General features: G+C 33.4%; 2 protein-coding genes across 3 annotated transcripts in view; one reads left to right on the forward strand and one right to left on the reverse strand.

Moving 5' to 3' along the window:
* The window catches only part of LOC145745363 (deleted in lung and esophageal cancer protein 1-like), a 28,621-nt gene continuing 3,060 nt past the window's right edge, over positions 1-25,561 (reverse strand). Inside the window, exons 8-35 of one of the 2 annotated variants that reach the window (XM_082563416.1) lie at positions 25,422-25,535; positions 25,165-25,246; positions 24,509-24,596; positions 24,250-24,423; positions 23,583-23,716; positions 22,963-23,146; positions 22,468-22,633; positions 21,885-22,083; positions 21,019-21,189; positions 20,358-20,527; positions 19,975-20,204; positions 19,646-19,772; positions 18,919-19,093; positions 18,042-18,245; positions 17,467-17,612; positions 17,233-17,359; positions 16,858-16,984; positions 16,532-16,690; positions 16,044-16,211; positions 15,517-15,677; positions 15,084-15,192; positions 14,778-14,917; positions 13,900-14,055; positions 13,449-13,619; positions 2,164-2,245; positions 1,484-1,696; positions 873-990; positions 1-261 (exon numbers count right to left, since the gene is read on the reverse strand). In XM_082563416.1, coding sequence (XP_082419542.1) covers positions 147-261; positions 873-990; positions 1,484-1,696; positions 2,164-2,245; positions 13,449-13,619; positions 13,900-14,055; positions 14,778-14,917; positions 15,084-15,192; positions 15,517-15,677; positions 16,044-16,211; positions 16,532-16,690; positions 16,858-16,984; positions 17,233-17,359; positions 17,467-17,612; positions 18,042-18,245; positions 18,919-19,093; positions 19,646-19,772; positions 19,975-20,204; positions 20,358-20,527; positions 21,019-21,189; positions 21,885-22,083; positions 22,468-22,633; positions 22,963-23,146; positions 23,583-23,716; positions 24,250-24,423; positions 24,509-24,596; positions 25,165-25,246; positions 25,422-25,535 — 4,210 coding nt within the window. In that variant the 3' untranslated portion in view covers positions 1-146. Of the gene's footprint in view, positions 262-872; positions 991-1,483; positions 1,697-2,163; positions 2,246-13,448; positions 13,620-13,899; positions 14,056-14,687; positions 14,918-15,083; positions 15,193-15,516; positions 15,678-16,043; positions 16,212-16,531; positions 16,691-16,857; positions 16,985-17,232; positions 17,360-17,466; positions 17,613-18,041; positions 18,246-18,918; positions 19,094-19,645; positions 19,773-19,974; positions 20,205-20,357; positions 20,528-21,018; positions 21,190-21,884; positions 22,084-22,467; positions 22,634-22,962; positions 23,147-23,582; positions 23,717-24,249; positions 24,424-24,508; positions 24,597-25,164; positions 25,247-25,421; positions 25,536-25,561 lie in introns of those variants that run through there. The other variant, XR_014281258.1, reaches the window with a different exon arrangement.
* Positions 3,193-6,658, forward strand: LOC145745366 (uncharacterized). The gene is made up of 2 exons (XM_082563423.1): positions 3,193-3,763; positions 4,045-6,658. The coding sequence occupies exons 1-2, from the start codon at positions 3,195-3,197 to the stop codon at positions 6,473-6,475; spliced, it is 3,000 nt and encodes a 999-aa protein (XP_082419549.1). The 5' UTR covers positions 3,193-3,194; the 3' UTR covers positions 6,476-6,658.

Raw genomic sequence — 25,561 nt, forward strand, 5'->3', positions numbered from 1 at the left:
TGTTCTCAATTGACAATATGCCCTATAACCAACTGAATGCAGTTACTTTAAAAACTCACATAAATAACAAAGTTAAACTTTTAATTGGTAAAAAAATAAATGTTACAGTAATATAAGCACAGTGTATACGTTTAATGAATAACAGATTACTTCAATTCGAATTTGCCGTCGAAAGAACCATAACCAGTAAAATGAATTTTTCCAATTTTTTCGCCAAGCAAACCCTTGATTTCGCATGTACCTTCGAATTGACTCGAATTTCTAAAAATAGTTACGCCGATTACTACTAAGGTTAGCCTGGTTCAAAGTATTAAAACAGTATATTGGTAATCGAGTTTGCAATGAATCATTAAAATGACGTTACGTTGTTAGTGTAAACTCAAACGTAATCAACAAATATAGCTCTGTATAATTAATTATATATATATATAAATTAATAAACATTAAATTATAATTAAAAGTGTATTTTGGTGTATACAAAAATAACTCAAAATCTTTTTAGCGTTTAGCAAAACAGTTAAATAGGTAATAAAAGTGGTAGTCGGTTTTTGAAACACAACACAAAAAGGCTAAAGGTAAGACTGTAGTCCAAGACTTCTTATCATGCAAGTAGACTTGTCCCTAAAGGACCGCTACAGTATAGAAATGTACTATTCCAAATTAATAACTAAATTTTATAGCTTGTTAAGTTTGAGTTGCAAAATATATATTTTTTTTAACTTCTTTGCTATTTAAGGCAATAATAATAATATTAATAACGAGTTGACCAAATACAACAATAAACAAAAGACCGTACAATTACTGTAAAATAATTTCCTATGGATATCGGATTAGCAATAAAAACAGGATTTGTAAACACAAAAACATCTTACCTCGGTGTATAATAAAGGAAAATTGTGTCTTTGTTGTGAGCTTTGTAATTCGAAAAAGCTTCCAGGAATCCCTTGTTCGGTTCAACTCGGCATATTCCCTCGCTCTGCTTCGTGCAATCTAAAATTTAAAGAAAGGGTTTAGAAATATATTCACTTGCTAAAGTTCACATACTTTGTATGTTAAAACTTTAAGTTAAAAAAATTCAATTACATGCAAATAAAATATAAATCTTTTTTTTGATTAAAAATAAAAGTATTTTTATTATTTAAAAAAACGTGAATACATGAAATTTTGCATTGCTTACCAAACCAACACACAAAAATAAAAAACATAAAAATTGCATTTTTTTTTTCGTTTATATTATCCTTGATGTGGGAAAGTCAAATGCGCGACTTAAACATAGAGTAACATCAGTTACTCGACCCAGTCTCGAGTGGCCTATGGCAGTTTGGGATATTATAGATTATAATTGCCCGATAATTATGCTGCTGATTAAGTGGAGTTCATACCGTTTATAGCGCCCATACTCAAGGTCGCTACAGCATAAGATCAGTAGCGCCCTTAAGTAATTTTAATATTGCCACATTCTTTAAATCTTTAAACACAATACCTTTAAGCGTAGCTTGCCAAACGCAATTCGAACTTGTTGAATTAACGATTGTTATTTCTGCCTTTCTTTCCTGGCCAACAAAACAATTTCCAAACTCGACCTCGTGATGAGATAAGGTAAATGAAGGTCTTGCAACATGGGCTGAAAGTGGATATTTCTGTGTTGCACCGTTTATGTAGCGTACGCATAAGTTACCATCAAACCGTAAGCTCTCTAAGAAAACAATTTTGTTCAATTAAAAAAAAACTTAAAGTAAAAATTGGAAAAAAAAAATAATCAAGACGAAATTGTATAAGTGCATCTAAAAAAAGTAGCATTACTATTTCTCAATATATTACTTTAAGTAAAGGTGGGTACGTATAAAGCGAAATTACCTATTTAACCATAAAACTATTAATAATAAATCCATTCTTAGCCTATATGGCTTAAAATGTTATTTAACTTAAACGTATAGGGCACTAGCCTAACCACTTAGAATCTATAAATAACATAGGAAATTTTATTTTTGTAATTTTGCCCGCAGAAATGTCTTAAAAAAAATAGCGCGCTGGTTAATATACCAGCTAATAACTTTTGTTTATTTTCAACTATTATGTTCGATTCTATGTCAATAAAACTAAACTAATAAATCTTCAAATGGTTATTCATAATAATAATAGGTAAGTTGTTTAATAACTTACCGCACGACAATTCATCATCAGTTTGCTTTTCATTCTCTAGTTTAGATATCGAATCTTTACTAAGACGAAAACCAATTTGAACCTATAAATAAAATTTAAAAATTTAATGTCTAATTTTAGTAAAAAAAAGTTATAAAACGAAAATTATTTAAAAAAAAAAAATTAAAAAAAACGTTGAATTACTATTGTTATTGAAATTTAAATATTATTTTTAGTAAGGATAATATTGTATGGCAGCGTAAAGTAAAAGATAGCATATTTAAAACTTAATCCTTTGCACTTTAAGTAAAGCCATCTTATACAAAAGCGAGAATTTATTATAAAAAAGGTGAATTTTAAAAGCCTACAGGTAAAATCTTGTGTTATCGTGGTCACTCAAAAGCAAATCAAGCGTAAACACAGAGCGTCCATAACAGTTATTCACCGAGTTATTACATGTTTGGAAGCCCAACAAACACTCTTTATACGCAATTTATTTTGAGGACAGACGTCATAATAAAACTACGTAACAGGTTAACAACGTAGATGTATTTACCCTCTGTTACAGGGCATATGTGCTGACTAATACCACGGGACGCATCGTTTCTGCTCACGTAGTTTACAGTAGGCTTCCTGTTAAGCGAAGCTACTTCGACCGGTTCTTAAGTTTATTTACTAAAAATTCTTATAGAAAGTTGAATTTTTCAGACTAACAGAGGCTGTATGTGACTTAAAATTTAATTAGTTGCGCGCAGACGCGTACAGACAGATTAAATCTAAATATATACAATTAACGTATTTTGAAAGGTGGCTGGAAGATTAGTTACACAAAGACTTCAAATTATTGTAACTAGGCAATATGTTAGCGTACAATATAATACAGTTTAATTTATAATACAGTTTAAGCGTACAATATAATACAGTTAAATTTATAAGATATATAGACTTAAAGCAGCAAAAGTTTTAAAATAAACTCAATATTGGCGTTTTTTTGATTAAGAAAGGCTTTAACTGTAGTTTTTTTTGTTTTTAGAAACTTAAAATAATTCAACATGCAGCATATTTTTATACTGATATTAGTTACTCAACTTGCGTTATGTCAAAATCAAATGCCTATAGACCTACCACCGTTACCTATTGACCCTAGTCTACCAACGATACCAATTGTCGAGGCTGAAGAAATTCAATGCGATTCACCATGTCCATGTTACTCTACTGTAAACATGTTTATAGTGAACTGCGAAGAGTCAGAATTAACTGAAATACCAAACCCACCGACGAATGAATATAATGAAATTACTGCAACGACAATGCCAATTACCACAACATCACCAACAACAACTACAACAATTGGTCCACCAACGTCGACAACCACACTTAGTACAACATCAACCGGTTCGCCATCAACAACCACAATCAGTACAACATCAACTGGTCCGCCAACCACGCCACCAAGAATGACAACCACTGGTTTTCCGACAACCACCGAACCACCACCACCTCCCCCGCCCACCACTACACCACCAACAACAACTCAGACCACAACGACAACAACCATAATTGTGGCTAGAAAGAAACGCGAAGCTCTTACGTTTACTGCCCTGCTTTTATCAATTAACATGTAGGTTGCATATGGTTTTGTTATAAAGCCGGTTTTTTTGCCTTAAATTTAAAAAAAAATTGAAATTTTTTGGTCTAGTGTTACCAAATTTAATACTTCTGCGATTAATCTATTTATAACTGGAAAAAAAGGATGTAGTTTTACGCGACACCTTTTTTTAAAAATAGCACGACCTATTTATGTATTGACATCACGCTTTAAAGAGTCACAACCTTCATTTAAATCTTATAAAAACACTTTTTTTAACTATTAAACTATAAATTTATTTACAATTTTTTTAGGTTAACTGACGAATCGTTGGCAGCTTTGTCGCAATGGACTGGACTGCGCGTCGATCATCTTGATCTATCAGGCAACAAGCTTCAACTTGCAAACGGTTTTGGGGCAATCACTGAATTAAGAGACCTTAAAACATTGGACTTGAGTCGTAACCAAATAACTGCTATAATGGATCTCACTATAGCGCTGGTACCTACCTTAACCCAGGTTTCTTTCAGCGAAAATCGAATTAACATGATTCATCCAAACGCATTTCAAGAAAGTCAGGCCATGGAAATGCTTCTGTTGTCAGCAAACGCCCTTCAGGAACTCGATTTTACCACCTTAGCACAGTTGCGCAGTCTTCAGATTTTAACTCTCAACTCAAATGCCCTTACCTCGGTAAGAAATTACGTTACCGGACTGCCAACACTTAGGTACCTTGATATAAGAGATAATGCGTTTACTTCAGTTAGTAATTTAGCTACATCAGAAATGCCAAATAATGAGCTGCAAACGTTACGGTTGGGTCAACGAAGTATTTCAAACATCGGAAACATGGAGTTTCTTTCGTACATGGGTTTACAAAACCTTGAAATCGTTGATTTACTACAGACAGAACTATCTGTTGACAATTCTATGGCTCGTTCATATTACCTAAGCAATATGCCTAACTTGCAGCGCTCCTCGATCGGCCAAAACAGCTTTATCGAAAGTTTAAGTTTTGTTAACCTTCCGGCCTTGCGAGACATCCTTCCACCAATGCCACAAATATTAAATTTTACAGTGATCGCTTGCGGAAGTCTGCAAGGATTTGGTCTGCGATCTCACATATACCCTCTAAGAAACTTAGTTTATTTAGATTTACAAAACGTATTCATTCAAGATATAAACAATCCCGAAGGGTTTTTTAATGAGCCGAATAGATTAAGGACCCTGATTTTAAGAGACGTCGGCCTTAGTGGCCAGTTTAGCTCTACTAGATATTTTCCTGCAGGAACAAGCCTTCAAGTTATGTTTGAACTTGACCTATCTGGAAATTCGATCAGCGCAATTACAAGTTTGCAAAATTTCCCAAACTTACAAACTTTTTCTGCCACCGATAACAGCCTAAATTCGTTTGATTTCAGCATTTTCGGCATGAGTATTGAGCATGTCGACCTAACTGAGAATTTGATAACAAGTTTGCAAGCGCCACCGACCCAAACATTGCCTAACCTTCGGACCATAATTTTAAGGCGTAATCAACTCATAGCAATCGACGAATTTGTCGTCAATTCGTTTCCAAGTCTAACTCTTCTCGACTTATCACAGAACAATATTACCAGGTTGGTCCCATTAAACAGGCAACGATCTGAAATATTAATTTTGCTCACTGATAATAACGAATGGGAATGTACTTGTGGTTTGCTAAGAGACTACCAAACAGCAGACGATGTTGAGTTTCGCTGTGCTGACGATTTAAACGATATCAATCCTTGTATTCAATGCTTCACCCCGTCGAATTTAAGTAATTATTCCTTAAACGATCTAGAATGTAATAGCATGGGCGTTTTGTCACCATTAAATGCAAGTGTTCCAACAACTTCTCCGATTTTTCCGACGTCTCCATTGCCACCTCCACGACCAGGCCCTAACATACTTGTTATCGCTATTCCTATAGCGGTAGGAGTTCTTCTTATAATTGCCATTATTGTTATAATCGTATGCGTACGCCGTCGAAAGACAGGAACGAAATCGAAGAAGGAGGAAGACCTATATGAGAGTATTGAAGTTTTTCAAATAGGACCTAAGTTACCTGAACGAAATAATGTGCCTTTGAGTAAACTGGGCACACCAACTTTGCCTAAACGAAAAGACCCCTTAAAAGGGAAGCAGTTGAATGACAAGATAAATGATGACAACAAAAATCAATATTACCTCAACCCATTGCCAATGACTGCCGCTAAACCAAAGGACGACCAATACCTTACAGCGACTGTGCCTCCACTTGAAAAAGCAACAGAAGGAGAGTATCTAGAACCCAGTCCGCTTCCGATAAGTAAAAGTATCCAGAGCTTAAACAAAACGAAAGAATCAGAATACCTCAAGCCTATGACCGACTTGGCTCATTCCAACCCCTCACTGCCAACTAGCGGATCTTTATACGAAGGGGGTTATCTGACTATGCCTGAAGGACAAACCTTGCCGCCTTCTTTATATGAATCAGGCTACATAGCGTTCCCAGCAGGTCAAACGATACCAGCATCTGGTACGCCTGGTAGCGGCAAAAAAGTAAACCCTGAAGGTCCACAGTATGTAAATCAAGAGAATATATCAGGGACTTATCTTAACGAAGGTGAAGCAAAAAGCCCGTACTTAAACGAGAAAGAAAATAAGGACAATCCACCAAGTACTTATGTTAATGAACAAAAACCAGAAGAACCGGAAGAACATTACCTCAAACTTATATAGTTGTGCAAAAAACTGTTTGTATTTTTAGGTAGTTAATTAATCAAAAAAAAATTTTATAATAACAGTAGTTTTTTAAAATGATTTAAGTACTAAACAAAATAATACCGTTTTTATTTACCTATTATTCAGTACTATGTATGAAATTTGTCATTTTTGTTGTTTTTAAATTTAAATTGTAGCCAATAAACCTCCTCAAAAAACGTCAGTAACAAATTACGTTAGAAATGCCAAATAATGAGCTTGTGAACATTACGATTTGGTCAACAAAATACAGCACTTTCTTCCTTCTTTGTATTGCAAAACGTCGAATTTGTAAATCTACCACAAGTCTCGCTAGTTGCTAGAGATTACTTCCCAATCCCATATTATCTCAGAAATATGCCTAACCTGCAGCGATTCACATATGTCCAACCCAGTTAAATTAGAAGCTTAAGTTACATCGACCTTCCGGCCTTGTAAGACATTCTCCCCCCAACGCCACGATTAAGGAATTTAACCGTGATAAATTGCAGAAGTCTGCAAGGTTTTAGAATGCGATCTCGTAGAATTTAACCTGACAAATAGGGGCAATATGACCAACACAGCCTACTATAAGTAAAAGAACCAAAGCCTTAAACCAAACAGCAAACACAAAAACAAGAGAATCCAATTACCTTAAGCCTAATATAGGAGCCGCTCATTATGACCCTTCATTGCCCACTAGCGGATCTTTATATGAAGGTGACCATCTTAAAATGCAAGATGACCATACATTGCCACCTTTGTTAAGAAAATCTGAATACCGGGTTTACCCGCCTGGCAAATTTTTTCCACACACGTAACATACGTTAACGAAACGACTACAGAAGATCGATATCTTAACAAGCTGGGCTTAACTTCGGGTTGTAAAAGCTTACCGTCAGTCTTTAACTTGCACATGTTTAACATAGAACTTAAGGTTTAAAGTTCGTACAAATAAATAAATAATAAAATTTTAATGTAAGGTCTGGCTATATATCGTTAGATTGTACTGTACTAAATTAACCTAATATTTTGTTCTAAAAACTATAATAACCTTAGTGACTATTTGATTAAAAATTGTAGCAAAAGAAACAAAAAGTAAAAATCCAAACTTTTAAATTTTACTTAAAACAAAATATATATTTACAACTGCATTGTAATATTAAAAAATAGCATAACGATATGGCAACAACCGAAAAATCAACCAAAACAACAACTTTAAAGAAACTACTTGAGTAATTTATAACTCAACGACCCCACCACTTGACTGTGGGTTGCCAGGCAACAGAGCAGCAAGAGTACGAGAATTATTTTCCTCGTTTTGAGTTCCAGAATTCTGTAAATTTTTAGTTCTTTCAGCCACGCGTTTTTGTTTAATTTTTTTCAGCGCAACGTACATTGTGGTTACTATAAGAATAAAAAGAAGTCCAGCACCACAACCAGCAAGTATACTAACTGTATAATGTTTTTTTTTAGTCACAGACGAGTTTACATTTGTTGTTTTACTTTTGCCCTGGCTGGCACAAATGGGTCTTAGGTGATCTATAGGTCGTCCCAAGTAACGATATGAGCTAGAACAAATATAACAACGTGGGCATAGTGTGTTATTCAGGTTAAACAACGTTGATAGCTGGTTATATACAGTACAGTTGCAATGCCAGGTATTTCCAATTGCGTTAATACTTAAATTAGATGAGGCATTAATGTTAAAGGTTGTTAATTCGTTATTGGAAATGTCCAAAAAGTTTAAAGCTATAAGTGAAGTGAACGAATTCGGTTGGAATTCTTTGATAAAATTTCTGCTGATGTTTAAAGTAGTTATGCTGCTGGTTAGCAAAAATTGTGCAGGCAATTTTACAAAGGTGTTTCCTGTAAGATCTAACGTTGTAAGACGATATAACTTTGCGAATATGTTACTAGGCAAATATGATATTTGGTTGATACTTAAATCCAGAACTTTTAAGTTTGATAAAACATCAAATGCACCGTCCTTTAAATTACTTAAAAATGAATTAGAAATCGTTAATTTTGACAAAGTGTTTTCACCAAAAAACATCCTTGAAGCATTAAATTCGCGAAGGTTTGAATATGTAACAGTTATTTTTTCAAGTAAGGATTGATTCTTAAATTGAATCTTATTTAAGTTTCTCAAGGGACAATTCTTCACAGTAAGCTCTTTCAGCATTGGCAGTTGAAAAATCTCAAACTCTTCCAAATTTACAAAATCCTCAATATTTATAGATCTCACTTGCCCACCAATTATTTTAAACTGAGTTAGAGTTTTTGAAAACGATTTAGAAGAATCAAAAACTAAACTGCTGTTGTCGTAATCCATTATTTCAAGTGCTTGAAGTTTTGTTAAACCATCAAAAGTATTATCGAAATAACGCAAAGTTTTATGTCCAAGTTTGAGGTTAACTAGTAAAGGAGTAGCTTCAAATATATCTGTTTCCTCAGTGAATTGAAATAAGTTTTCACGTAAATCAAACGAAGTGATTTCCGATAACAAATGAAAATATAACTTCTGAATCTTGTTGTTTCTAAGAGAGATGCTTTTTAAATTAGGCGATCCACTGAATGTATAAATAGTGAATATTTGTAAGTAGTTGTTAGATAAATTGACAGTTTTTAGCTCTGAGAGAAACTGAAACATACTTGGAAACAATAAATCTATCCGATTTGAACTTAAGTCTAAATTTACAAGTTTGGTGTTGGATGAAAATATGTAAAAGTCGTCAAATTCAACAGAAATGTTGTTATGCGACAAATTTAAATAAGTTAACTTAGTCAGTTGGCTGATAAAATCACGCGGCATATAATTGAGTAAATTGTAAGACGCATCAACATTTTCAAGTGTAGTCTTCGTATCAGTTATCCAGCTTGTGTTAAGCTCTTGAAAACTGAAAAATGACAGTAAGTAGTGTATACAAAACATTTTTAGAACACATTTTGTAATATATTGATCTAATAACTTTAATAGAACGCTATAAAGTTTTCAAATTACTAAAACAAGTTAGTTTTACCTGTTATTGTTCAATAATAAAGTACGAGTATTTTCAGGAATTACAGAATTTAAATCATTTAATTCTTTGTTAGAGCAATCTACTTCATAATTTGAACAGCTGCAAACTCCACTACAAACATGTACAGAACGAATTTCCATAACAACGCAGGCAAATATTAGAAACGTAAATATCCAAAGGAACTTCATGATCTACTTGCTCTAACAACTAATCACAATTTAACAACATTACTGTTTTAACTTTTTAACCATCAATATCACATTAGAATTTTTGAATATTACTTTAATAATATCGCTAGTTGAATACTATATATAGGTATATTGTTGTGCAGAATGAAATCATATTGGGGAGCGGATATGACAAACTTACATATACGCATGCAGTTTACGCGTATAGTATATTACAATATTGTTTATTTAAATAACATACTACAATAAATAATTTCCGATGTGTCTATTGTATATAATTAAGTAAGCTTTTTAATTGTAACAAATTAAAAAAATAGCGATTTTTAGAAAATTTAAAAATGCATAACGCTCATTAAAAAAAAGTTTTTTTAAATTTTAAATAAAAACAATAAAAGTAACTATATGCAAATATACATCGTATTAATGTATTTATTGTGTTTTGTATTATTTGATTACATTTATTTATACCCGGAAAACCTAAACAAAAAATTTAAAAAATAAATAAAAAATACTTATCATTTAAAAGTTTTTCAAAAAACGCGGTTAACAAGATAAAACATATTTATTTTTCTTGAGGAGCCATTTCATAAACATTCGCCGCTTTTTCCCCATTACCAAACTGCATGTAACCGCTTGCCATCGGTATTTCGTAGGGGTTTGCCGTTGAAAATGCCTGCATAGGTTCCAAGTAAGGAGATGCCGAGTCGTCAGGAGTTGTTACAGTCTCAGGTGAGCTTTCAGGGAAGATATACGGATTTAAACTTGACTCTCGCTGTGCAGGCTTCTTTAACGATTTTATGCTTTCATATTGATGGAACATTGAAGGTATTGGCAGCGTTTTCTTGGGTGACGATTTTGGGTAAGAAAATTGCTCAACTGGACTGGCTGGTTGGTATAAGTTAAGTGGTGAACGAGGAGGCCCGGAAAGTTGTTTTAAGTTTGTATCGCTTAGATGCTGATCTGAAGCTACTGAGTACGCAGTAGTAGAAACAGTGTCGATTGAACCATACTCAGCTATTTCAGGTTGTACAGCAGGAGGTTCCGAATCTGTAGAGTTATGTTTTTTGTCCCCTTTTAGTAGAGTCTTGACTTTTTCCAAACCGCCTCGCTTCAAAAATAAAATCAGGACAACTATCAATACGAAAGCTATTAATACACCACCCATGATGCCAATAATATCAACAACATCAGATTGAGGCTTTGCTGCTGGAAAATCTATTCCTGAACAGTTGCTGACATCTGAAGGTCGAAGTTCACTGATTAGCCTTCCTTCTACTGATACAGGCGTGGAACAAACGACACAAGCGTCTCGAAAAGTGTCTTGGTATGTGCAGTCAAGGTTTACGTTGCCCTGTTTTAATTCCATGTAAGAATAAAGCAAATCACAGTCGCAATGCCAGCTATTACCACTCACAACTAACTGGGAAATCGATTTCTCTTCTTTGCTGATAGTCGGTAGGCTTGTCAGTCGGTTACCTGATAAATCAACGACAGTTAAACTTGTTAGATTTGTAAAAACGTGTTCGTGTATCTCAGAAATTTGGTTGGAGGAAAAATTAAGTAAACGAAGCGTCGGTGATGATAAATTAGCGGTAAGTGATGCCAACGAGTTCCCGCTAAAGTCAAGTTCTTGGAGTGCATTCAACCTTTCAATCAGAGTATCAGGTTGTTCTAGAATACCATTTCCTTGTAAAGATAAAGTTGTAAGATTTTTCAACGACAACAAGGCGCTTGATAACTGCATCAAGTCGGAAAACTGATTATTATCCAAACTAAGCGAATTCATTTTGGAGTTAGCAAGAAAAGTGCTGGGCGGAATGTAAGATAATCTGTTGTGATTTAAGTTAAGTGTACTCAAATTTTCTAACAGAGAGAAAATTCCACGAGGCAGAAACTCAAGTTGAGTATTCGTGAGTGACAGTTTTTCCAAAGTTTTTACTCGACTAAAGATGCCGCTTTCGATTGCTTCAATGTTTTCCCCACTGATGGATAATTCAATTAGCGATGTTAAAGAACGGAATTGCCTACCGTTGTGCATTTTTTTCATCAATAAACCATTCATATTTAAGGTTTTGAGACCAGCTAGGCCCTTGAAAGCATCTCGTTCAATAAATTCAAACCTGTTATTGCTTACATTTAAATGCTCAAGAGAAGGAGGAAAGGCCTAAAAATAAAATCATTTCATATTAAAGCACAATTTTTTTTGACAAATTAATTAAAAAACTTTTAAAACAAAAATCCTACCTCTATAGGAAGGTACGTAACAAGGTTATTGCTGATATCAAGATAGATAAGCTTCTGATGATACCAGTATGTATCTCTGACTAATTCTCCCTCAATTCTGTTATAAGACACTGATAAATGTAACAACGTATCCTCTAACCCACCGAATGGATCAACAGCGCCAGTATTAAAACTAATAAAGTTATGATCAAGCCTAAGTTCCTCAAGACTAGGCAACTTTCTAAAGTGTTGGTCATTTAAAGTTTGCATGTTGTTATAGCTTAAATCCAACACGATTAAAGCGTCCAGTTTTCCAGCATAAGCTGAAGATAGCCTTGAAATGTTGTTTTGTTGTAGGTAAAGATGAGTTGTAGTAGGGGGTATTCCGTCAGGTATTTCTGCTAGACCTTTTTCGGCACAGTCTACTACTGTCCCAATGCATTGGCATAACAGTGGACAAGATGTTGTTAAAGACACTATGTGGAATAGTAAAGCAGAAATATACACGATCCTCATGTTTAATTACTCAATTATACCCTTGTAAAAATATGATATTAAATGATAATAAAAAATAACGCTTAAAACACTAAAAATATAAACTGAAATTAGGCTATCCGCATACAATAATATTAAGCTGTTAGTGGTTATATATTCTGTACGTTATAACACACAATTTACTAAACTTTAACTCGAACATTAACTCCTCTTCTATCAAGTTTTACATTTTTTTACATCGCCAAACCTCTGGCCTTTGTGGGTCAAACAACGCACATAACCAAAACGTAATATTATTATAATTCCTTATACCACATGATATAAATTTAGATCTTTTATGCAGGTGTAAAATAGGTAGGGTATAATTTAAAGTAGAAAAAATTGTGTGATTCATTAAGTTGACGCTACCAACAAACAAACAAGAGTATAATCGAGGACAGCATTAATGTGAATTACTCATCAGTATATTTAGTAACATAGCCAGGGCATAACAACCTTTTTAAGATTGCTTATGTATGATATAGAGTAAACCTATATACACTACAGCATGACGTGGTTACTATAGTCGCATAACTGAACTTTTCAACCCTGTTTAAAAACTAATAATCATTTTTTTTTTATTTATCCTAATAATTGATATCTAAACTGAGCTTATTACTTAACATAAAAATTCAAAAATAGTTTTTACAATAAATATTTTAAAATGTTTAATCAGAATTTTATTTTTAATTTATAAATTAAAGTATACCATCTTTAAGTTAACAAAAAAATAATAATTAAAACTTTAACCAATTTAAAAAAGAGATATGTTTATATATACTCGATGTCTAAAACGTGATATTAATAACACTAAGTGCTGTCTAATATTTAAACATTAAAGTAACGTTGATATATTTTGAGTAAAACCTACGCACTTAAATTAGACATTGCGCATTTTTAACATAAACGTCTGTTTAATACGCATTAGGTTAAGTTTCATAACATTAACAAGGCTATTAACCCCTAAATTTTAATTTATTTTTATTATAACCACACTACACTTACTTTTAAGTTGGTTTGGGGTCTCAACACATTCCTTGCCAGGGTGGTTGCCCGGGGAGGGTCAGGGCCGGTTGATGACGTCACAAAAAAAGGGGCTTCAGTGGAGAGGTGAAAAGAGAGAGGCGTCTCGGTGGCGTTTGTGAGAACACAAGAGCGAAGTTGGATCGATTCGTTCTTAATAAAAATATTAAAGACGTGAGTTTACCATCTTTTAAACCAAATAACCATCTGTTTTACCAAAACACCATCTTTTCAACCAAACGACCATTATTTTAACCAGATAACTATATTTTAAACCAAAAAACCATCCTTTTATCTAAACAACCATCTTTTTTAACCAAGAAACCATCTCGTCAACCAAATAACCAAACTTTCAACCAACTAACCATATTTTTAACCATAAAAACCATATTTTTAGCAGTTATTAAATGGAATTCAACAGAAAAAGAATTACCTTTAATTTCGAATTTTCATCAAGTAAATTACTTAAAGGTTGATAAAAAGTATTTTCCTCATCTACGTCCACATTAATATCAAGCATACCAGCTCTTACTGTGGATCGAAACTCGATTCTTAACGGTTCAACTGAATAACCGTCAGGCCGGGATAACTATAAAATTTACAAAATAATAAAGGTGGCAAAAGGTAGCAAAAGAAAAAAATTCAGGTTTAGTGACCATTCTAAAATCAGCATTTTTTCAACAGTATTTTGGTATTTTTGTTAAATATCTTTGACAAGAAAAATCTGTTGTACAAGCCCAGTCTCTTATTGTCTTAAGCAGTTTGGAATATTATTTACATTCCCTAAAATTTACTTTTTAAATTGTTTTTGGCAAATGGTTGGCATGACAAAAGCAAATGGTTGGCATGACATAAATTTTTTGGCAAATGGTTGGCATGACAAAAGCAAATGGTTGGCATGACATAAATTTTTTGGCAAATGGTTGGCATGACATAAATGGTTGGCATGACATAAATTTTTTGGCAAATGGTTGGCATGACATAAATTTTTTGGCAAATGGTTGGCATGACAAAAGCAAATGGTTGGCATGACATAAATTTTTTGGCAAATGGTTGGCATGACATAAATGGTTGGCATGACATAAATGGTTGGCATGACATAAATGGTTGGCATGACATAAATGGTTGGCATGACATAAATGGTTGGCATGACATAAATGGTTGGCATGACAAAAGTTCTTACTACTACAGCATAAAAGCAATAGGAATCAAACCCAGGACCTTATGTAGTGAAGCAAAGTGTTCCCACCACTACATCACGCCGCAAGAATAATTTTTAAATTGTTACGATAACTAAAGTGAATTATGTACTTGGTTAATATTTTGTCCTGATAACATTTGATCTAGGCTCATATAACCCAACCCATAAGCCTTCCAATTATATTCTCCATTAACACAAGGACCTCCTATCACTGGTTTAAATATACCAGATACCATAGTTCTTCCATGTGCTGTAAAAATAGAGAAGATAAAATGACTTGGTAAGTTTAATTGGGTAAATAATTGAACAAAAAAACATTTACTAATTCTTTTCATAATTTAAATATTTGAAACAAACCTAACTTTTTTACTTTAGTCACAAATTTTTAACTTCTTTGTCTACTTTTTAGTTCTTACCAGGTACAATGATCTGACTGGGCTCAATGTGGAAAGGTAATTCTGATTTTTCACCAAAATGAGGTTCAATCCTAACATGGACTAATTTGTCCAAATCTTTTTTATCAACCTAAAATAAAACAATTTTTTGTTTCGTATTGATAGATTCAAGTAAAGTTAATAAAATAGTTGCTGAATACAGAACGTCCAAAGTTTGATCCCAACTGCTGCCATGATTAAGGTACTATAAACACTATATATCCTTTTAAGCCAGAAGACAATCAGTAACGTAATTATTGGGCAAATAAATCAATAAAATCTAATACTGCTTAAGAAAACCTAAAATACGTAAGAAATAGTATCCTAATTTGGGGCATAAATTGGAGCATATTTTCAGCCTTTACTCATTAAGACAAAATGCATAAAAAAATATGACATACAAACAATAACATACCTTTGTTGAAATGCTTTGCTGAGACAGACTTGTAATTGATTTTCCGTGCGAATTTTTCTTTGTAATTTTAGGGAAATCTTCACCAAACCAAATATTGAGATCAACAAGTTTTTTATCTTCAGGTTTTGGGTAGTTATAAGTTTTCCAATCCAAACGAATATCTAAACAACATTAAGTATGGTAGTTTAAAAATGCCATTCTACTTATATTTATATGTAAATAATTACTTTAATTTTTTTTTGTATATATCTTTGTCCTCGATGTGGAAAGGTCGAAAGCGCGACTTAAACATAGAGTAACATCAGTTACTCCAACCCAGGCTCGAGTTTCCTGTGGTAGTTTGGGGTATTATAGAGATTATAATTGCCTAGTATTTATGCTGCTGATTAAGTGCTGGCTCAGCCGTTTATAGCGCCTTACTCAAGGGCGCTACAGCATAAGAGCAGTAGGGATTGAACCCACAACCTCATGGTGGTGTAGCAAGCGTTCTTACCACTACACCATGCTGCTGGTTTGCAAGTACTTACCAACAGAACTAGAATTGTTAATCTGCAACTTTCTAGCCACTGTAGCACCACCTTCCAAGTGAGTTCCATACCTCGCAACAGCATGTTTGTTGACTTGATTTGCTATTTGGAAGGAAAGAGGGCATCCTGTTACATTTAGCTCCACTGGAATTGTTTTGTTGTCAAGACCTTTTTAAAATATTAAGGGTTTAAGAAATGGGTACTTAATTTAAATATGTTTTGAATGCGGTTTTCAATTTTGAACATTGTTATTCCGCCTATACAAGTTAAAAATATTAGGTAAATTATCTTAAAATTGCGTTGCCTAATAATAATTAGTATATCTAGACATAAACAATAAAAAGGACTAAGTCACAAACTACAGAAAAAGGGTATTGGGCATAAGATTTTAGAAACCATAAAGTTAACCCCTTTATTACAATATTGGGAACTTAAAATCTTCATCACCCTGAACTACCAACATAAAAATGTCAAATGTTATAGCCTACCTTCAACTCTGCATGTAATTTCATCTACATATTGTCCCCACATATCATTGTAAGAAGTCACAGTTATTTCTTGGGTCTGGTAAGGATCCAAGTAACCTTTGCTAGGCTCTAATGTAAATGCACAACCCTTACCTTCACTCAATAACAGCCTGGCATACTCTAAAAAATATAACAAAATTTAAAAAGAAAAAATAATAAGAAATTAGAAATAATATTAAGTATTTAAAAAAATTTATTGCTTTAAAAACAAAAAATTTACTGCGTAAAAAATGCTTTTAAACTTTTTGGTATTATTTTAAAATCTTAACTTAATAATAAATGCTTACCAGAGAAAGCTTGGGCCGGGGTTTTTGAAAGTGGATCGGCAAGGTTTGGTGTGCGACCAAGCATAGCACGTCGAGATTTAACACTTTTAAAATCATGGTTAGACTTCCGAACTGATTGGCTTTGTCCCTAAAATAAAGATAACATTCAGTTGGTATGCTTAAATAAATATGTTTTTATATGTTCTTAGCATATATTTACTATATTTTCTAAGTCTATAAAGTAATATAAAATAAAACTGATATAATTTTTACTTTAATAAAGAAAAATCTAATTATTCTAACCAAGCATAAATTTGTAAAATCTAATTAGGAAAATCTAATTATTCTAACATAAATATATGTTTGTTACTAGTTATAATCAACACATACTTTCACCTTGTATGTTTTAATAGCTGCAGACCAAGGAGAACGGATAGCTGTGGTGTTTGTAAACAAAATACGAGAGGTTTTGCTTTTCCCAACAGCAACAGATTCGCCAAATACAACTTTAAGTTCTTGGTCACTAAAAAAAAATGTAAACTTAAAACTTCTAAAAAAATACGTACAGAGCAAGGCCTAATTTAAATACAAAATATTTGTAAAATCAATATTCTTAAAACTTGGTCTTACTTTTCATTATCAGGTGTAGAAAATACAACGTTAAGACATCCAACATCAGCATAAAATCCTAGAACAATCGGTTTCTTTGTTCCTTCAATAACACATGGAAGGTAGACTTCAGTCAGTTCACCTTGAGCATTTATAACAACTGTTACCTTAATAAAAATAGATGTAATAAAAAGGCAATCTTAGGCGTTGAAATAGAAGCAGTAGGACTAGAACCAAAGACCCTGCGTGGTAAAAATACACATGAGGTCGTGGGTTCAATCCCCACTGATCTCATGCCGTAATGCCCTTAAGTAAGGCGCTATAAACGGTATAAAGTATAAAATTCTGCTGAGTCAACAGTAAACCAGCAGCATAATTATCGGGCAATTATAATCTATAACATCCCAAACTGCCACAGGCAACTCAAGACTGGGTCGAAGTGACTTACATTACTCTATGTTCAGGTCACGCATTCGACTTTCCCACATCAAGGATAAAGATATATACAAAAAAAAAACTACTAGTAAAAGAAAAACTTACTATCTTGAAGTTAGTCACAACTTAGCATTTAAATTTATTAAAGCTGTTAGGCTTACCTCAACTTCTAGTTCTTCTCTTGGCTTTAAAACTCCCTGTTTGGGTTCAGTTCTTATTTCACAAACATTTGCCTGTTTGCCTTGGTGCTCTTTAAACCAAAATGCAGTTGGGAACAAGGTTTGGTTGATCAAAGTCACTTTTGCTCGTTTCGGTACAGACAAGAATATGTCTTTCAACACTACAGTGCAATCGTCAAAACATACCTGAAGAGTTAACAAAAAATTTATAAATTTAACAAAGAAATAGCAAAGACATGTTAAAGAGATGGTTCGGTCGTAAAGTTTCTTTTTTAATTATGTTGGAATTTTTCCAACTTGCACGAGGATACTATTATTTTAAAAATTGGTCAAGTAGTTTTTAAGATATCGGGATTTGAAGGTAAATATTGTAAATAGGGAAAGTCCAATGCTCGCGAGTCACGTGATGCACGATTTTTAAAATAATGGTATCCTCGTGCAAGTTGAAAAAATTCCAACATAATTAAAAAAGAAACTCTACGACCCAACCAACTTTTTAACTTTTTAATTTGTAAGTAAGAATATAGTGATCACATTTACAGATGCTTTAAAGTTGATATTTTTGTTATAATATTGCAATATTTTTTAAACCTAAACTTGTAAAACCCTGACTAAGTTAAAATGCTTAAATATTTTTTTTAAAAATTTATCCTTGATGTGCAAAGTGACTTTACAACCCAAAAATAGAGTAAGATTTGTTATCCCAACCCAGTCTTAAGTTGCCTTTGTCAGTTTGGAAAACTTAGGGCCTAAAGTAGTAAAGCCAAGTGTTCTTACCACAACACCATGCTGTCAATTAAAAAAAAAAAAAAAAATTCTTTATTAAAAAATAGAACAAGCAAACAACCAAAAGTTTTACCTGTTGTGTTTGGACTTCACCTTTAACAGCTACACTGGAAGACTCCCCACCTTTCACATCCAGTTGTATGGTAGTGTTAATGCTCTGGCATTCCTTGGGCTTGAATGTTACTTTAACACTTTGTTGTTGCAAAGAGCCAAGCTCACCAAAGGACGGTGACATAAATAAAACCTCACTAAAATATTAAAAAAAAAATTGTTTACATGTGGACCGGCAGCGTGGTGTAGTGGTAAGAACACTTGCTACACCACATATGAGGTCGTGGGTTCAATCCCTACTGCTCTCATGCTGTAGCGCCCTGGGGGTAAGGCGCTATAAACAGTATGAACTCCTGCTGAGCCAGCACTTAATCAGCAGTATAATTATCAGGCAATTATAATCTATAATATCCCAAACTGCTAAAGGCAACTCGAGACTGGGTCGAGTAACAGTTGTTACTCTATGTTTAAGTCGCGTATTCGACTTTCACACATCAAGGATAAAGATATATACAAAAAAAATGTTTATAAATGTAAAGATAGAATATTTTAAATTTAGAAGACAAATTTATACTTTTAAATGTTAAACTTGCTTAATGTTACACTGTTAAATTACTACCTATTGTGCAACAAACATAACTTGATATGGACTATAGTAAAATATAATGTTATCCATATGGTCTTTAATAAGGAATGTAATTTAAACGCAGTAAAATAGTGTAAAGTTTTATTTAAAAAATTGGTCATACCCAAATTTTTCAGGAGATGTTAAAGATAAATTCCATTGTGCATTAAGTTGTGTTGTGTTGCGAATATATAGTTCTTCCGTAACGCAATAATCCAGTTTTATCAAATCAAAATTGATGCACACATTGTCTAAAAAATAACAAATCATTAAAAAAATTTAACTGTAAATGTAATAAATAGAAATATGTTTAGTTGTTTAAGCATATTTTCTACAACAATTAATCTAGGTTAACAATACAATTAAGCAACTTGTAAATAAATCTTTATAACTTTTAAATTATTACAAAATAAAAGAAACTAATTCATTAAATTTACTTTTTAGCTTACTTACCAATCACAACTTTAGGTCCTTTTATCTGAGCATTTACATTTAGTGTCATTGGTTTCTCTTGGTGCTCAATATGGCACAACAACTGACAGAACAAGGGTCCAGGTCTTAGCCCCGTTACACTAACTTCCAGTTCAGCTACATCCCCAGGGTTAATTATACCCAATGGGGGTTCAACTTCTACTATATTGGATGAACTTTCGTTACTCCATTGGAACTCAACTGGGGCCAAACTAAATCAATTTAGCACTCAAATTAGTTAATTTAGCACTTAAATAAGAAAGTACAACAGCGTGGAAGCAGCGAGAATTAAACCCAAATCCTTAAGTAGTAAGGCTAAATGTTCTAACTGCTATTATTTAAATCATTTTTTTTATACCACTTACCTGTAGTTGGCCATCCTTAATGGTCTTTTAACAGTTGCACCAGTTAGTATACTACCAGGAACCATAACTGCTGGTGGGTGAAGTAGAACTGAGTATGGAATGCTTTCTCCTTTTACTTCAACTTCTAGAGCTATCACCTCTCGCAGAGGCAACAGTTGTGGAGTTGTATGCTAAAAGAAAATAATATCCTAGTTTAAACTTGCAATGCAATTTAGTTATATCTTTCATACCCTATGACCCTAAGAGAATTATAGTACATTTATAAGGATGATACAACATGAATAAAGCCCAATACTACTTTTAGTTTTTTTTTTTTGTATATATCTTTATCCTCGAAGTAGGAAAGTCAAATGCGCGACTTAAACATAGAGTAACATCAGTTACTCCGACCCAGTCTCGAGTTGCCTGTGGCAATTTGGGATATTATAGATTATAATTGCCCGATAATTATGCTGCTGATTTAGTATTGGCTTAGCAGGAGTTTATACCGTTCATAGCGCCTTACCCAAGGGCGCTACAGCATGAGATCAGTGGGAATTGAACCCACGACCTCATATAGTGTAGCAAGTGTTCTTACCACTACACCACGCTGCCGGTCGAAAGGTTTTTATTAGTAAACTGATTTTGCAAACAATATTCCAACAAAGAAGTTTACAAATACCATGGTTCCTGAATTAGATCTTGCAAGCCTGGGTGCTGCTTCTTCAAACGTTTTCTTCTCACTTTTTCCGTCAATGTTTAAAGAATCTGAAGTGTTTGGATGGCTTACATCCTTTTTGACATCAGGAATATTACTTAGTACAAGATGAAACGTGTTGTGAAATTTTTCAACCTTAAACATTTATTTAAACTAGTTAATTATTATATAAACTAGTCCATAGCCAGCCCTTTGATCGGCATTTTAATTGTAATAATAGGGTTGCAACTCCTAATATATGGTTGCAGTTTCCAATTTGCCTGCTCACCACAAACATCAGTTTTTTTATTTTGCAGGCCTATAAATTGAACGTACACATAATTATATATATCAGCCGATGAGCTTTAATATATGTAGGTATGAAGATTGGCAACAATTTTTTATGTGGTATACTTTACCATTAAGAAATTTCAACAAGCATTAAGTGCTTTTATTTTTCTTAATATTAGAAAATGATGTTCTTTTATTCTTAAAGCCTTAATTTTAAACTGTGCTATAAACTGTTAGGGTATTGATTGACCGGCAGCGTGGTGTAGTGGTAAAGAACTCTTGCTACACCACACATGAGGTCGTGGGTTTAATCCCCACTGATCTCATGCTGTAGCGCCCTTAAGTAAGGCGCTATAATGGTATAAACTCCTGCTGAGCCAGCACTTAATCAGCAGCATAATTATCGGGCAATAATAATCTATAATATCCCAAACTGCCACAGGCAACTCGAGACTGGGTCGGAGTAACTAATGTTACTCTATGTTTAAGTCGCGCATTCGACTTTCCCACATCGAGGATGAAGATATAAAACAAAAAAAAAATAATGAATTTAAAATAACCTTGTTTGGTGCAAATGTTAACACAAATTCATGAATTCCATTCGGTTGTAAAACTCCTTCTTTTGGTTCAACAAAAAATGAGGAATCCAAGTCTGGGTAAAACTCAACTTTTTCATTTCTATCTTCGAGGTTTAGTTGTTTTATTGCTGGGGCGAGATTAGGTTTCAAAATGTGCCAAGAAAATGGTAATTCCACATTTCTGCAGAAGTAAAAAAATTATGAATTATTTAGTTTGCTGTTTTTTGTTTTTTTTACATACTTATTTATCCTCGATGTGTGACAAGGTCAACTTTATGACTTATACGTAGAGTAACATCAGTTACTCCGGCCTAGTCTCAGGTGGACTAAAGCAGTTTGGAGTAGGTTATAAATGCCTAAAAAGTAAGCTGCTCATGTCGTGTCGGCTCATCATAAAGTTATCGTTTATAGCATTCACTCAGGGGTGCTACAGTATGAGAGCGGTGGGGCTATTAATCTGGTTACTAGTGCGTTAAATCGATTAAGATTCTAGGAGCTAGTAACACTAATTTATCAAAAAATTACTAAATATAAAGAAATTTTAAATAAAAAATCATTTAATTACGCAGAGTTGTGCAGTATAAGCTGTCTCATATAAAACGAATGTGGATTAAGTTGAGGAAACTTGACTAAATGGTCAGCGGTGATATCTTTTATTTCATGGATTCCGGGTTCTTTTAATCCATCATCACTCACACTTACTAACTCAACTGATGCAGATTCACCTTCACCTATTATTAACACATGTTTTATCAACATCAATAAGTTATCTAAATGTAATTTTTTCTGTACTGGATTTGGATTAGTTAATATTTTAATGCGCTCCTGAGGTCAAGCTGTCACAAAATGAGGCCCTGAGTTTGATCCTAACTGCTTTAAAGCTATAGCACCCTCAAGTAAGGTTCTATAAACAGTATGAACATCCGAAAGCCAAAAACAATCAGTAAGTTCAATTTTCAGGCATTTTACATCAAAAATAAATAAATGCAAAAAAGTGAATTTGTGCTTAAATTTTTTTAATTTGTAGACACAGTTAGAAATTTCTACAAACTAAACTTACCTTCAATTGTGAAATATTTAACTTGACAGTTGTCGCACACAATCACTAACTCCTCTTTAAATTTACCCAAAGTATGAGGCGAGAACAAAAGTTCGATGCTTATTTTTTGACCGGCCATTATTTCAAACACAGCAGGTCTTATTTTAAATGGCCCAACATCTAAGCATCCAGGATTGACCAAAGTCTAAAAACAAAAAATTATTTTAACAAAATAAATATCGGCAGTGGTGTAGTAGTAGTAAGAACACTTGCTACACCACATGAGATTGTGGGTTTGATCCCCACTGCTCTCATGCTGTAGCACTCTTGAGTAAGGCGCTATAAACAGTTTGAACTCCTGCTTGGCCAGCAATTAATCAGCAGCAAAATAACAAGGCAAATATAATCTATAAAATATCCAAAACTGCAACAGGCAACCTAAGGCTGGGTCAAGGTTACTGATGTTACTCTATGTTTCGGTCGCACATTCGACCTTCCCACATCGAGGATAAAGATATATACAAAAAAAAGTTAAAGAAAAAAAGATACAGTAAAGTCAGTATGTCAAATCAAATTAAGTTTATGTCATGAAAGCCTGGTCAACTAAACATAGTAAAACTATTTAAACTGTGGAATTTTACCTTGAAATTAGCAGCAGGCCAAGAGGTCTTTTTTAGAACACAAAACCTTCCGCTTCCACCAAAGTTTTTGATTGGCAACTCAGTCATTTTGACTCCGCCCACCAAGCAGTAACCACAATTCAAAGTATCAGCAACTAATCAAATAAATAGTGATATATAAATAAAAATAAAATAAAATGTAGGATAAACATTTGTGGCCCTGCACCAATTTTATGTTGACTTTATAGTTTGAGATATTAATAATTGTAGTTGCTATTATGTTGTTTTTTTTGAGGGGCTCTATGCACTATGTCTGTTTTTGTATATATCTTTATCCTCGATGTGAGAAAGTCGAATGCGACTTAAACATAGAGTAACAACTCAAACATAGAGTAACAACAGTTACTCAGACCCAGTCTCGAGTTGCCTGTGGCAGTTTGGGATATTATAGATTATAATTGCCCGATAATTATACTGCTGATTAAGTGCTGGCTCAGCAGGAGTTCATACCGTTTATAGCGCCTTACTCAAGAGCGCTACAGCATGAGGTCAGTGGGGATTGAACCCACGACACCATCTGTGGTGTAGCAATGGTTCTTACCACTACACCACGCTGCCGGTACTTGTTCATTAGTTGTAAATTGAATGTTCTAACACTATTAATAAATCAAAATTAATATTGACTTACTGCTTAACACTGGAGGTGGTCGTTTACCCTGTATTGTAACATAGAGTGGAGATGCAGATTGTGAAATAATTTCAATCTCGTCCTTGTAGTTGGAAAGTGAATCAGGCATAAACCTGATGTTATATTGAGCATTCATACCTGGAGCTACAGATCCTTCTGCACCTGGATATTTACCTGAAAAAGGGTAAAATGAAGATAAGTATCCTGTAAGGTTAAATATGGTTTATTAATAAATTAAATTTTTTTTTGTTAAACTAACCTAGTCCCAGTGAAAAATAGGAAGTTTTAGGAGGTAAGACTCTTAGTTGTCTGCTTACACTGCTAATATTTCTTACTTCCAACACACACTAAAAATACAACAATTTTTTTTAAATTAATTACTGTACAAAAACTCCAAGGTTTTAAACCAGCAGCATTGTGTAGTGATATGAACACTTGCTCAACCACAGATGAAGTCCTGGGTTCAATCCTCACTGCTCTCATGCTGTAGCGCCCTTGAGTAAGATGCTATAAACAGTATGAACTCCTGCTGAGCCAGCACTTAATCAGCAGCATAATTATCGGGCAATTATAATTTATAGTATCCCAAACTGCCACAGGCAACCTGAGACTGGGTCGGAGTAACTGATGTTCTCTATGTTTAAGTCGCGCATTCGACTTTCCCACATCGAGAATAAAAAAATATACAAAAAAAAAATGCTTCTTTGCAAAAACCCTTAAAGAAGGCACCATTATCTCTATAAACTTCTGTCAAATCAAAAAGTAATCAAACAAGGAATCAGTAATGTTTCAAGTAACTTATGTTACTCTACACTTAGGCCATTAAGAGCGAATTTTCTCTGGTAAAATAAGCCTATATTGAAAACAATTTAATTAACAACATAAATACAATTTAATTAACAACATAAATTTTACCTCATAAACTCTGCCAACAATCCAGTCTGTAAAAGTGACAACTGCAGGATTGCATTCAAATACTTGAATATCATCTTCACATCTATATATATAACATACATATTTACAATAAAAACATTATGATGATAAAATAGTTTCGTAAGGGTTTTATATACATTATCATCAAACACAAAAAGCTATCTTAAAGAAATATTAAAACTGAAGACATAATCAAATATAAATTTATATACACTATTGTATTTTTTTACGTAACTTACTTGTTTTGTGATATTTCTCTCCCAGCTTTTAACACCATTTGTTTTGGATGTTCTTTTGTTAAAAGTTTTGTTTCAGTAACAGGAAGATATCTTGGATTCTTTAAAAAATTGTGTCTGAAAAAAATAACAAAATTATGACA

This window comes from Corella eumyota, chromosome 3, assembly GCF_963082875.1.
Source record: "Corella eumyota chromosome 3, kaCorEumy4.1, whole genome shotgun sequence".
Classification (NCBI taxonomy): Eukaryota; Metazoa; Chordata; class Ascidiacea; order Phlebobranchia; family Corellidae; genus Corella; species Corella eumyota.